This window comes from Calonectris borealis, chromosome 1 (assembly GCF_964195595.1).
Source record: "Calonectris borealis chromosome 1, bCalBor7.hap1.2, whole genome shotgun sequence".
Taxonomy (NCBI): domain Eukaryota; kingdom Metazoa; phylum Chordata; class Aves; order Procellariiformes; family Procellariidae; genus Calonectris; species Calonectris borealis.
The window spans coordinates 84,820,663-84,835,083 of NC_134312.1; the positions used below are offsets into that span (position 1 = coordinate 84,820,663).

At 48.5% G+C, this 14,421-nt stretch overlaps 1 protein-coding gene across 1 annotated transcript; it reads right to left on the reverse strand.

The window, feature by feature from the left end:
* Positions 1–2,083: 2,083 nt before the first annotated feature.
* On the reverse strand, positions 2,084–13,441 carry LOC142088311 (solute carrier family 2, facilitated glucose transporter member 3). The gene is made up of 10 exons (XM_075163546.1): positions 13,269–13,441; positions 10,124–10,219; positions 8,589–8,749; positions 8,054–8,294; positions 7,721–7,883; positions 6,893–7,080; positions 6,411–6,515; positions 5,862–5,963; positions 5,395–5,598; positions 2,084–4,857 (listed from the first exon to the last, which is right to left on the reverse strand). The coding sequence occupies exons 1-10, from the start codon at positions 13,281–13,283 to the stop codon at positions 4,645–4,647; spliced, it is 1,488 nt and encodes a 495-aa protein (XP_075019647.1). The 5' UTR covers positions 13,284–13,441; the 3' UTR covers positions 2,084–4,644.
* Positions 13,442–14,421: the final 980 nt, after the last annotated feature.

Consider the following 14,421-nt stretch of genomic DNA (forward strand, 5'->3'; position numbering starts at 1 on the left):
GGATTTTTCTGGTGATAACACCTCTGCCAAGCGCTGCTCAGATGGAAATGCACTGGAATGGAGATGGAATCCAGAGTGGTCCTGACCTGGCATGAACTCCACCTCTGCCAATAGTATGACATCTGAGAAGCTACTGAGAAGCTCACAGGTTTTGTAATGTAAGCTGCTGGGCAAAAAGAGGGGAAGTGGCAAAGGGAGAGGAGTTCCTCCAAGACTTATTCTCAGATTAAATGTTCACTTCCTTCAGTTATCACATTCTCTTTTTGTACTCCCCTGCTGCCTTCCTCCCTTCCATTTCAAGTCCAGTTAGGGATGGGATGCAGAGACTTGGGGTGTTCTGCTTCCCACCAGCTCCGAGTATACCCAAGAGGTAATGTGGGGATATTAGCAGGAAAAAAGCCCGCTGCAGCTAAACCTTAATCTCACACACTGATTTTCAGAGGCCTGTGCAATGCTTTGAAGGTCTCTGCAGTGCCACTTGCACACAGCAAGCCAGAACAAAGTTCTGAGGGTAGTCTCAAAGACATACCTGTCCAAGCTAGCTCTGCCACTCCTGCCACCCCTCTCAGAGTCGAATGACATTTTTGTGTGGGATTGTGGTGGCCGTAAGAAAGAACTGCCTACATGCTCACTTGAACATGATGAACAGTTTCAACTGAAAACAACCCATCTTCACGCATTCAAACTATTTAATTGCAAACAGCTTTTCCTTTTGAAGCGTCCTTACAATTTTCAGAAATAAAATAACTGCATCTACAACGAAGACTCATTCCCCAACCAAAAGTTTATCAAAAACTACACAAAACTTTAATTTAGTGCTCAATGAATCATGTGCTTTGGCCCTGAATGATTTTGCTCTCTGATTCCCATTTTGACACGAAAACAGAAACGTTAAGAGTTAAGTTTGACCTAGATATGCTTATGAGTTTGGACGGCTGGGTTTTCTTTTTTTCAGCTCAGCCACAGTGTTGAAAAACAATCATACACAGCTTAGCCCAGAGCACTCCCCCGCTCTGAGGTTGGTTGGATGGCAAACTGCAAAACACAGGCATGGGCTATGAACATGCAGCAGTCAGTCACGTCAAGTTTCAGAAAGCCCGTACTGGCTCTGTGTTATGCTGAGCTTTTTCAGACTTTACATTATGCCCTACTGTTTCCTGGTTACTTTTGCAGTCTGCTGACTCTGGAGTTGTATTAGCCTGATTCTTCCTCTAGGGTGCCTTGCGTTCTGTCATCCTTTCCTTCCTCTCACTTTCCTCCATCCTCTTTCTCTGAAGGGTATTTTATCTCCTTAACTTTTTGATGAACTGTTCTCATAGTTTCTGCCTGTGAAACACAGGTAGACTTGTAAGATGGTTGTAGGACAGGAAGAAGACTGAACTAGGACAAGAGCTTGTTGCCTCATGGCAATAGGTGGGTGCCCAGTCCTCCCAAGGCAAGAGAGTCACGGGTGAGAGCACCCCACAGACATGCCAGTGGGTCAGGAATGCCACGGCCCCTGGGGTAAGGGAGCAGCCCCTGGGGACTGGCCTCTCTCCAGGCGGTAGGGTTTCCTCTTCACCACCCTGCTACTTTCAGGCACCCAGTACTGAGCATACGCAGGCAAGATTTCTGAGGAGGACATTAAGGTCACTTGCCAGACAGAGGGAGCAAAGCGTCATTTACAGGGGGAAGGGCTCCCTCTTCACCTTCATGGCAGAGAAGTTGAGGACCACTCTCAGAAGGGGGCAGGGGCAGAAGTCTCAGGTGTTTTAGCCCTGGGCAGGATTTCTAACCTCCAGCCTCTCCCCTCCAGTGACCAAGAAATACTGGGAAAGGATTCAGATGCAAACAAAAGCCAGAGGAGCCTATCTTTTTAGTTTAAAAACTCTTGAGGAATAGTAGTAAGGGAAATTATTAAGGTGATATGCATGGAGGCTGAGAGAAATGGTCATTTCCACTAGAATAAAACAGCAAATGCAGGGTGCTGGGCTAGCCAGAAAGGTTGCAGGGCAGAAGTTGGGGACATTCCAGGATGTAGTCCCAGGCTGTGATAAAGGAGTAAGAAACAGAAGACCTACAGGGTAAAATCCAAAACAGATACTTAGTTCTATAATTTTTATTTTAAAAACAGGAAACAACCACATTAATAAGCATATAAAACCCATCCAAAATATACACAATGCTGTTACAGAAAAAAACCCAAAGAGATACATGTGAGAAAGACCTACACATTTCGGTCCAAGCCAACACACATCTCTGATGCACAGTATGGAATGCTTTTATGCATAGCCGTAGGGGGAATTTCCTAACATATAGATGCCCATATAGAAATTTCATGTCTGGAAGTGCTGGAGGGTCAAAGGAAGGGGACAAAAATCTGTATAACTGAGTCAAAATGTCAAAGTTTGGAAAGAAGTCATATATAATACTTCTGAGAATAAATATCTGGCACAGAAGCCCGATAGAAAGCTAGGGAAAACTGGATGTAATAGGATTGCATTGTGCAAAGCTGGTGTATTTAAAATGAAGTCACAGGAAGTATTTCACAGCAGCAAATTTTACTGATGTTTGCAACTGTTTCTCATTAGGGAAGGTAGAAATGTCATCACTCTAGTTACTGACAATGCCAGATACACGCCCCCAGAACATACATCAATGGGAACTGCTCTGAAGCAAATACGTTGTCAAGAAAGGTTGGGCTACCCATGCTACAACAATTTTGCTGAATTCCTACCTTTCTGAGCCTTTCTTCCTTTTACTCACCTTGGAATCTGTGGGCCTGCCTCTCTTCTAGGATATCCAGCAATGAACTCCAGCATGAGTTTGCAGGTAGACCCGAGTCTGATCAAGTCTGAAAACGCCGATCTTAGAGCAGTTTAAATTGGTACCTCTGTGCTACCTTTAGATAGCTTGCGCAGGTCTGGACAGACATGGGCCTGGAGCCTCTCTTGACAGAGCACTGCAGTCAGTGAAGCAAAGCTCCCACCCCTTGATTGCAAGTATGCCATATGTGCTACTTTTTGCCTTCCTGAACTGAACTGTGCTAGCTCGGCAGCAAGGGCAGGTGTATGCATACTCTCGATTGCCTAGCAGTGTGACAAGCAGGGAGACCAATATTTACTGTTGTACAATTATTGTCTCCCATATCCCTTTGAAGAGGCACTGTTACAGAGCTGTACACATCTACACAGCATGCTGCACACTGGTGAGCATCACAACATGCAGATCTTCCAGAGAGGACACATGGGGCAAAAACATTGGGCCTGCAACCAACCAGTGGACTGAGCACTACAGACCCATCACACTGCTAGGCTAGCAAGTTCCCGTAGCTCTGGTCTCTAGTCCTGCATCTCTACCTTCATGAACTTACATGCGCCATAACTGACCACACCTGTGTCCAGAAGGGTCATGCTACATGCCTGTCTAATATTTCTAAGAACAATTGCTAAGAAAATACAGCTTTGGAAAATAATTTTTATCCTCGCATACCTTTAAGTAACAATCTGCAGATTTCAGACTTTGACCTACTAGAATACAGCAGAGAAGCCAAAAAAAAAAAAAATCAAGAGAAGGCTGGAAAAGTTACTTTCTGGTTTGTAATCACCACGCTCAATCGTCCCATACAATGCTTAACCATGACTGAAAATATAAACTAACAACACCCATTTGCTGCAATACCACTTTCCAATCAACACTTGGGAACAATATTTAAAATTGCCACCCAAAAAATCCCAAATAACAGAGATTTTGGTGGTCAAACAAACATACCTCTTCTCACTAGTATGCAATTCTTTGAATTTCTTTCCAGAGGGCACAAATAACTTAAAGGTGATGTGCATAATTGGCTCTGTTGTACATACCATCCAAAATGCCCAATCTCCTGTTTAGTACCACATTTCTCCTTTACAGTCTTATTGCACCTCAAGTCTACAGCATCTTTTGTTAGAATAGCTATTTCTCTTAAACATCTTCAATTTCATTATCTGTACATTTTTGTACACCATTAAAAAAATAAATATTTACAAAGTGACATACAAATAAATAAACTTAAGTAAAAGTATGCTTTCAGTCTGTCTATACAAAAAAATAAAAGAGCAGGAAAAAATATGCATGTAACTTGGTCCCCTTTTTCCTGAGGCTGAAAAAAGTGCACACCGGATAGGAAAAAGCAAGGAGATGGCTTTTTGGTAGGCTTGTTAAATTCCAGTGTAACACTGCGCGCACACACACACACAGAGTAGACTCAAAGGACCGGGGACTTGTTTAGTGGGTCACTTCAACTCACTACAAAAATAGTAATTAGATTCAAATACGTAATGGTCACTGCGTGCATAAGTATGTTAACCCCAAATAGCAATTATAGGTGAGAAAAGCAAAAATATTGCCAGCTTTCCTCTGTTCTCCTGACGTTTGTGACAGGGAAGATGAGATTATTTTTGCGAGCGCCAGATGCCTTCCAGTACTTGAAAATGGGATCACCCATATCAGATTTGCTTAATGCTGGTAAGCCTGGCAGAATGGGCGAGTATATGGGTGCAAAGAAGAAAATAGCAGCAACTGAGGGGGGGGGAAAAAATGTCCCAGTTCTCATGGTTTTCTTTGCTTATTCCTTTAATGACTCTTTAAGCATGTAAGAGTCGAAGAAGGGATGTGTCATGAATCTTAGGCAACTTCTTTGTCAGGTATGCTGTTCAGCTCCACCATGGGGTTCTTCTCTACAGGTGATGTGGGGCTGGCTTCTGCTCGTCCTTCAAAGCCCCTGGAGATGTCTTCAAAAGTCCTGCCCTTGGTCTCTGGCACTTTGAAGAATGTGAAGACAAAGAAGATGACCAGGAAAACAAGGAAGATGAGGAAGACATAGGAGCCACATAGTTTCTGCAGGGAGGACAAAAGTAGGAGTTTTTAATTTGAAAAGCTCATAAACCTAAATACAAGGTCAGCAAGGACCTGCTGTTGACAGGTCAAAATTCTAACACCTTTCTCCAACAATGCCCTTACTGACTTTTTCTCAACACAGTATTTTTTAAAATGAAAACAGGTTCCTGTGGGCTTTTGAAATGCTTTAATGTTCCTGGGGGCGACCGAAATGGAGGCTTTTAAAGGGAAAGCCTTGATGTGTTAATTAAGATGGCTCTTCCAACTATTTATAAGCTACAAGCAATTAAGACAGCAGAATGTGAGGTCAGCCACAACACTCTCAACCTTCAGTTAACAATCAGAACACAGAATCAGGGACCTCTGGAAGACTGACCAGCCCTCTGCTCAAAGCAGGGACAACTTCAAGGAGAGATCAGGTTGTTAAGGGTCATATAGTAATGTTTTGAAGTCTCCGAGGATGGAGATTCCACAACTACTCTGGACACCTATTCCAAAGCTGCAGCACTCTCAGTGCTTTGCAAACTGGGTCCTTACCTCTGCATAGGGGAAGAGCATTCCCACCAAGAAATTAGAGGTCCAGTTGGAACAACCAGCCACTGCCATGGCTGCAGGCCGTGGGCCCTGGCTGAAGAGTTCTGCCACAATGAACCAGGGGATAGGGCCAGGGCCAATCTCAAAAAGAGCCACAAAGCCAAAAGTGGCAACAATGCTGATGTATCTGATCCACTTCACAATGTCCTGCAAGGGAACAAAACATGACCAGCTGCAATTTGAGGCAAACATAGCATAGCACAATGCTATCTCCAGTGTCGCAACGTTCTCAGCTGCATTGTGAACTCTGTGGCACAGTTTCCGCAGTTAGGAAGTTGCGCTCTCCACTGCATACTCAGCTCTAGCCCCAGCTGTACCTGCCTACAGGGCAGAATTGCAGGGCAAGGCAGATGCATAGTCTTACAGGTCCCCTGCTGGGGCCAGCCTGGAGAAGAACACCAATTACTCACCTTCAGAGCTAAAGCGACAGTCATAAGAATAGCACACACAGCCATGCCACCCAAACCAACTAAATGGAGGGTCCTGCGCCCTGCACGCTCCACCAGGAACAGCTGGAAACATGGCAGAAGGAGAAAAAAAAAAAAATCCATGACTTTGGCAGCAAGAGCAGAAGAGGCTCCCTTGCTCAGTGTGCCCTGCACCTTTCTTTTATCTGCCTGTAGCCCTCAGTGCCAGTGGTGATCTCAGTGTGCAGGTTACCAGGCTGCTCCATCCTCGGCACAAGTTTTTCCTCTCTGGTTCTTGCTACTGCCTTCTCTTATCATTCTTTTCCCCCATGCACTCCTTTTCAACCCTCCCTTTCTTCTAAAAGGATAACAATACCTCTTTCTCCCCTCCTCTCTTCCCACAATGCTTTTAATGCATTCTTTTCTTTGCTCTTATAGGCCATTGCCTAGCCCAACACTTTGCCACAGCCTGGCTACTTGTCTTCAGTCACATCTCCCAAAAAAGCCCAGGCAGACATGTTACCTCTCACCATAAGGCCCTGTTCCACTTACCGACACAACAGTGAAGACTGTGTTCACCACACCAGCTCCAATGGTGGCATACACAGGCTGTGTGATACCAGCTCTTTCAAAAATCCCTGTAGAATAATAGAATACCTGGGAAGAGAAGCAAAAGTTGGACACCGTCACAATTCCAGTGTTTGAGAGCATGCCTCTTGTTCCCTGCCTAATGGCTTGCAGGCCCAACAGGGAGTTTCTAAGAAGCACTCAACAGTATAAAACAGCATGCTTCCAGTCAAGGTTCATTCACTTGATGCAAGGCTGCAACGTCTTGCCGGGGTGTGTATGGGAAAAGTGAAAGCCAATATAATCTCTACTTTCCATCTTAGCAATCTCTGCAGTTATCACAAAACACAGTGACCTCCAGTCAAGGCGCAAAAAGGGGTTTTTGGAAGCACAGCTCTCTCAACACTAGTGGCAAGTGTTGCCAGAGACCAGGGAGGCCCAGCGGATGGGACAGGAAGATAACTCACAGCATTGATGCCTGAGAGCTGTTGGGAGAGCTGTAGCATGATGGCAATGATAATGGCTTGACGGTAGTTTGGAGAACGGAAGAGCTCAGGCACAGTTGCTTTCTTTTCCTGGGACATTTTAGCACTCTCTTCTTTCATCTCCAGGATGTCTTGAGACACATCTTGTGTACCACGGAGCTTCTGGAGAACTGGAGGGAGGAATCAAAAAGTGCCAGGTATAATACACCCATGGCCAGTAGGTTCCCCACACCCTGCCCTGCTGTTTCAGGGAGGGCACACTGGGAAGACTGGACCATCTGCCAGTCAGCGTTTGGGCCTGCTGCGTGGGAAAGACCGAGCCTCTACATAGAGCCTTGCTCATCTTTTCAACCCAGACATCGGGGTGCTCTGATCAGCATGGAAACCAGGCCCAGGTCCTGCTCATGTTGCTTGATCTCCAGACTTACATTTGCTCCCTAATTCTGTTCACACGCTTGCCCTCTGCAGTAGGAGATGGAAACACCCTCCAAGCTCCTTGTTAAGTATCAGCCTATTTCCTGCCTTTCAGGAGGAGCTGGCAGAGCTGCAGCAGCTGGCCCTGCTATATGCCGCCAGGCCAGGTGCCTCTCCTCACATCTTAATTCCACCTGGAGTCTCTTTTGGGAGGCCAGGTTTTTCACACTTCCTGGCACTAGCACGACCTAAAGGATGGGAGGGTAGGCCTGGTGCCCTCCGGGAGTCACATCCTGATCCACCACAGGCTCCACAGTCAGTCCTGACCTCCCACTCAAGTTCAGTGCAGGCTGGGAGCCAGAATACAGCCCTGCCCCTTCAGAGATGAGTTCTTACCTGCTTGCGCTTTCTCTTCCTGCATCTTGTTGATCAATAGGAAACGGGGGCTCTCAGGGCAGAAAAGAAGAGCCACGCACTGCAGGATTGCTGGGAGGATCGTGAACCCCAAAAGCAGTGGCCAAAGTGCTTCAGTCCCCATGATTTCCTCCAGGCCAAAGATCTAGACCAAGAATTGGAGAGAAATCAAGTGATTTAAATACTCCGATTCCTCATCTCCACACCAGTAAGTATGACAGAAACACATACCGCACCTGATGGCAAGTGCAGCCCACCTCGCCCTGCCCCAGCCCCCTTTCCCCTGAGGGCAGGATCAGGTTGTGTCAGGCCTACCTGGGCCACCAGGATGCCTACAACAATGCCCAGCTGGTTGAGGGTCCCAAAGGCTCCACGGAGGCTGGTGGGCGAGACCTCACTGATGTACATGGGCACAAAGCCAGTGCAGAGACCACAGAAGAGGCCAATAATGAAGCGACCAATGATCAGCATTTCCACTGACTTTGCTATCTTAGAGAAGGCCATGAGAATGCCACCAGCAAAGGCTAAGATGTTCACCAGCAGCATGGAGTTCCTCCTGCCAGGGTAAAGATGTCAAGACTGAGCTTAAACTGGCAATACATCTGGAAAATCATTGGGAGAGGGGTAAAGCTACCCATGACCCCCCATCTCAGGGGTGGGAGAGCAGAGTAATTTCCGTTTAGCTCCTGCCTTGGCCTGCAACCCTTTCTTTCTTTTTGCAGCCCATACATTCTTGTTTCCTCCCCAGCCGCCGCCGCCTCCTCCTCCTCCTCCCCTCTGCGCTCTTCCTCCCAACACTCCATAGAAGGGAAAAATTCTCTAATGGCTTGGATCCCTCTTCCCAACTTACCTGCCAAATCTGTTGACGAACAGGCTGACTGAGAAGGAGCCAATCATACCTCCTACCGAGAAGATGGCCACAGAAAGGGACCACAGAGAGGTGAGCAGCTCTGAGGAGACAGCCACCCCACTCCGTTCTGACAAGGTTCTGTTGAAGAACCTCCGGATGATCTGCAAGAGAAACCAGGTGGGGAAAGAGTTACAATCCAGTGGGAGGCATTTTGCACTGGGGAGAAGGGAGATTACTTCTGAGGTCTTCCTTCTGTTTTCATGGAGGAAAGAAGCAAGAATAGATCCTAAAAATTCAGTAGGCAGCAACAAGTCGTACAAGGGAAAGGTGAGGATGCAGAAAGAGGAACTTTCATTGAGAAGTTCAGTATATCAGTAGCAGTATGATGAGGGAGAGATTGCTTCACTGAACGTGGAGGGGTGGGCCAGTGATGACTGAGGAAAACAGGCTTATCTTCTGAATGTTTCTGGATAATGTGAGCACTGGTGGTGCTTGGGGGGTGGGTGTGAGACAGTTGGGAGTGAGGGAGCAAGAAAACATGATCAGAGAATGGAAGGCAACATTTCTGGCAATACCAGAACTCTGGCAGCAGGGATGGGCTTTCTGGGATGGAAATAGTTTAAGAGACACAGAAAGTTTCACTGAGGTAAGCCTGAAAGGTTGCAGCATTATGTAAAACAATCCTTCGTTGTCCCATGGGGATGTGACAGGGCTGTGTTGCTGATTTCCAAGGCATCCTCTTTGATAATGAGGGAAATTCTGCAAGGGCTGAGGGGGACATGGCCTCAGAGCATCTGCCCCCAGCAGATGGCAGCAGGACATTAGCTAGGGAGGACACCCCCCCCACCTCCCGCTCCCCCACCCCCCGCCCAGTGTGTGATGTGACATCTATTCCCGGAGACAGAGTGGATGTGGTATTGGTGACTCAGTTCCTGAGAGAGAGGAACCATCTTATAGTTGCAAGAAAACCACATTTCTCGTTTTCTTCATCTCTTCTCTTCTTTCTTAGGCTACAGTCATGAGATGATTTGGTCAGTGTCCCAGTCACAACCCTTTTACAAGCACCAAATCTACACTTAACACAAGGAATGAATAAACAAATGAAGAAGCCCGAGATAGTCCTGAGATAAACTAAGCTAGAGCAACTGTAATCCCTACCAACCATCAACCGTTTTCTGCACGCTGCCCTCTACATTCTTTCTGCCATGGCTGGTTTATTCTGACTCAAAACTGAAGGGGCTCACATTCCTCCATGCACCAAATATAGACCCACCAGGAAATGGTAGATGGATCCCTCCTGCCCTAGTCAACCCTCTGCACTCCTAATTAAGAGAACTAACCTCTCTGCTTGCTCTCTCCTCCCTTCCCGTCCATTGTTGTAGTGGAGAGGGGGTTTTGAATGTCTTCTTTCCTTGACTTCATAAACCAGAACCAAGTTGTTAGCTGCTCAGGAGACAGCTCCTCTTATTTTTACACCTTTGTCTTCTCATCAGCCCCTCACTCATACCATCTCCCCAACTCATTCTCCCTCTCACCTTCTCAGGAGCATTGATGACACCAGTGTTGTACCCAAACTGGAGAGATCCAATGGCAGCAATGGAAACAGCACAGATAAGGGGTGCTGTGATTTTCTGTGGAAAAGAGAGAGAAAACAATTATTTAGTTAATTTGGTTATTCGTGCTTTATACACAACTTCAGTTTCTCTTCAGCATAAACAGCAGCTGCAGCTTATAGGTGCCATGTGCAAGTGTGCCAAGGGCAGGGAATGGGCTTTTATCCAGCAAGGGGGGTACCGGTAACAGAGACCCTGGAAAGGGACTAGAAGTAGGAGGGCCTCTCAGGACCTCCCCTTTATTATCTCCTAACCTTCATCAACTATTCTCAGTTCATTAGTAATGAATACACTGGCTGCATGAGTGGCTGTTATTTTGGGTTGATCTGCTTTACAGAAAAGCTTTTGCTGATCTCTGGCATGTCATGAAACAAGGGTCTAACTCTTCCCCATGCCAACTGACAAGTTCCCATAAATTGAGTCTCAGATCTGCCCGTGAGCTATACTGGCAGTCACTCCTAACAGTTAAAACATGCACTCTTCAGCAACAGGCCTGCTTTTCCCAGGCTAGAGCTTCCCAACCCTGCCCCAGGGCACCTGGCACAGCAGCCTCTGGCAGCCTGCCTCACAGAGGCGGTGGCAGTGCTGCCAAACTTCCCGTTTATTTTTCTTGATGCTGTGGCAATACTTGGTATTTTAAATGAAGCACATTCCCTGGAATTTGAGTATATGCGAATCTCTATTAAAATAAAATAACTGCTGAGCCCTCAGAGCCATAGAGGAAGCTTGAAGGTCCAACCTCAGAAGTCCCACAGACAGAAATTTAAGTATCAGTGAAAAGCATCTGACATTTTCTACATTTTTAAAGCTTGTGGCATTTAAGCCCGCTCTGTGTTAGGGAGGCGCGGGGGAGCAGGTGACTCAGAAGTTGGCACTTAGATGGCCAGTGCTTAAGTTGGCACAATTTGGAAAGATCATGTTTCTGTCTCAGGAGGGATTGGAAGCTTTTCCAAAAATATTAACAGTCCCTTTTCCAAGGTTTTCCAATTATTGTCCTAAGGCTGGCAGGGGAGAGAAAAGTACTCCGTGGGGCATGCTGTCACAGCTCTTCCAGTCTCGTTTTCTAGCTCAGCTCCAGGAGCAAGAGCTCCCAAGGCTACCCAAAATTTTTGCCAATAATCTTCTGCCAGTGCTCACACCACCTTTACCAATCTTTCAAGCCAAGCATGTAGGTGCCTCTGGCCTGCACAACCCTTATGCAGCTACAAGTTAGGCCCCAGTAAACAGAAACCGGGGAAATTACTCTCAGGCATGGTTTCCCCCACCTACATCATGTAAATGTCTCAGGCTGAGCTCTCTTCCTGCCGAGGTTAGTGAAGGAGACAAAGGGGACAAGGGTCCTTTTCTTGCAGGGGGCAGATGATTCCCGAGGTAGCATTCACACCTGAACACACCCTAGGCGGTCTAGGCTTCTTCTCCCTGCCACCCTGTGACCGCTCCCCTCATTTTTGTTGCAAGGAAGTTTGGCACAGAACCAAAAGGACACAGCTCTTTCAAAGCACCTGGATGCCTAAAAAAGACATCTAAGCAATTTTAGGACTCCAGGCCAGGTCATCCCTAGTCAGCAGGTATAGCAAAGCTGAGGACAAAACCCAGCTCTCTACATTTTCACAGTGACTCAACACAAGAGCATCTTTCCCCCCAGGGCTCTGCTTTATCATGGCTTGCAGTGGTCACCGATGGCCTTTTTCTTCTGGGTGCAGTAGGGACCACAGGGTACCTGCTTTGTGGGTACCCCTTACGTACATGGTACGTACATAAGCTATAAGGAAGTTAGTTCTTCTAACTCTTCATACTCCCTTCTCCTGGCTATTGCCTGCTATTCATCTCTTACCCAGTCTCATACCACCAAGACATCACATGGCCTGACCCATCCCCTCCAACGAGCCAGACTGTGATCTAATGTATGGATCATTTGTTACTGGTGGAAGTGCCTCACTTCCCAAAAGGCAAACAGGGAGCTCAGAAATAGTACAGCTACACCCCCCCCTACCCAAAGGCACAAGGCTGAGGTCTGTACACCGGCAAGGAATTCAAACCACCACCCCTCCCTCCAACACAGGCATCAGCAGCGTTCATTATCCAGGAGATACTTCTCACCAGCCCCCCTTTCCTTCACTGAGTGGAACTTCAGAGCAGCACAACTTGTTGAACCCAGCTAAAGCGGCCTCTCAGCCCTCCTGAGTCGACCTTGATCAGATGCTCTCCTTTCTTCTGCCTCATCTTCTCACACCACCCGCACCTCCCATCAATAGGGCTGTGAGGGCCCCGGGCTTCCCCGATTCTGCTGTTCCTGTGTAACTGTAATCCCCTGGCATCCTGCACCGGGTTCAGCTGGATATTTGCTGTCTCTCTCTTTCCTCATGCCTGCCTGCTTTTCTCCCCTGATGCTTTCAAACACACGCAGTCATTAGCGCACTCCACTGGTGCACGCCTCACTCGTAGCTGCAGATGAGCTATGATGCCGACAAAGGCTCTGTTCTCCGCTCTCCAAAGGAGAAAGGAGGAAAGGTTATGCTTTGCTTTCTTCTTGAAATTTAAAAATAGCTTTATTATAATAAGCCATACCACCACCACCAAAAAAATGCCTTTAAGAGTAATCCCCCTTTTAGCATCATGAATCCTGGGACAAACAAGCGCTGCCCTGCCAGCAAAATAAAACTCGTGATCAATACAATAAAACACGGATAGCATCATGTGGATCATCAGGCCACACGCACGAAAACAAATCAATCTTACGACCTGCAACAGCCCCTCCCAAACAGCCTGTGCCCCCCCCTCGCAGACGGGTCTTTTCCCGAGTCACCGGCTAAAGGGCCGCAGCTGCGGCCTGCCAGCACCACCACCGCATCCACCTTCACCACCACCAACAGGCACCCGCCGGCAGCAGAAAACGAGGCGGCGATGAATCCCGACCACCCTCCAGTCGCGACCACATCCCCCCCATCCTCGGCCCTCCGCCGAAGCGCCCGGAGACCCGAGCGGCAGCTGCCCGCCGGCCACCACCTCGCACCGGCCGCAGCGCTGTCGCGGCGGGGGAAGGAAGAAATCCGCGCTCCCTCCCTACCTTTTTGGCATCCATCGTCGTCGGCGAACGGCAAACGACTGGCGAGGAACGGCTCCCGGCCAACGGCTGCCGCTCCCCCACCTAACGGAACGCGCGAGGCGGCGGCTCCGCTCCCCGCCCACGCACCGCGACCGCGCCCGCCCCGAGCCCTGCGCGAGCCCACGCGGCGGCCCCGCTGAAGCCTGCGGATTTATGGCCTCTGTCATGGGAGGGGGCCGGTGGGCGGGGCCGGGGAGGAGCTCCCCCGCATCCCTAATGGCGGGGCGAGGCGGGGGGGGGAACCCAAAACAGTACTCGCAGCTCTCACCGCTTTCTGACTTAAAATCGACACCAGCCGCCTTCCGGCAGCGTGCGTGCCGGGCGGCCGGGCGGCCATGGAGCCCGGCGAGCCGGGGAGGGCGGGCGGGGGGCCGGGGGGCAGTCCGCGGCTCCGGCTGCCCAGCTCCGGAGAGAGCCTCGGGGAAAGGCCACAGAGCGTGGAGGAGAAGAGTGTTTACCACGCTTTTGATGCCAGGCAAATGTTAGCTAATGATAGAACACTGGTGGCTTGCGTGAAGGCAGCCGCAGGACGTAAAGCTGTTTTCCATCTGTAGTTTTAAACTGCGCGGCGGGCAGGCGCGGGGGCAGGCGGCCGCGCAAATAGCACCGGCAGAAGCCTGAGGCAAATGCCGTGCTCCGCGGATGCTCTTCCCACCTCCCAAAGCTGTGGATGAGGCACAGTCCTGGATAACTGGGTTTGGGGAATTTTCTGTTTGGTTCGTTGTTTTCTTTTGTGTTGGGTTTTTTTTTAAATATATTTTTCCTACAAAGCTAGAATCTATGGGGGCAAAGCTGAAGTTGTGACCCTGCAGCTGCATTTAGTCCCAAACTTCTACCCTCTCAACCAAACTGCGCTACTGTGCTTCATAGTCATTTGCTGTCCATCCTTCGGTCGAACAATTGCCAAACTCTTCCAGGAGAGCCTTGAAGAGCTGTGCTTTGAATCTCGGGCAAAACCGCTGTCAAACAATAAAAGTCTCCACTGAATTAAGAATCTGCCAAGCATTTTGACTCCAGAAAACGGCAACAGCTCAGAGCTGGGGCTGGGGGCAAGAGCAGGGGGAGAAAGCTGACTTACACCGTTTTCTCATCATTCGGAAAATTATCTTGGGAC

What these genes read in the sequence shown, in the direction of transcription:
- LOC142088311 (XM_075163546.1), bottom strand. An exon ending in GGAAGAGAAAGCGCAAGCAG is followed by an intron (nt 7,081 to 7,720) that starts GTAAGAACTCAT and finishes TCCTCCCTCCAG; the next exon opens with TTCTCCAGAAGCTCCGTGGT. An exon ending in AGCTCTCAGGCATCAATGCT is followed by an intron (nt 6,516 to 6,892) that starts GTGAGTTATCTT and finishes TTCTCTTCCCAG; the next exon opens with GTATTCTATTATTCTACAGG.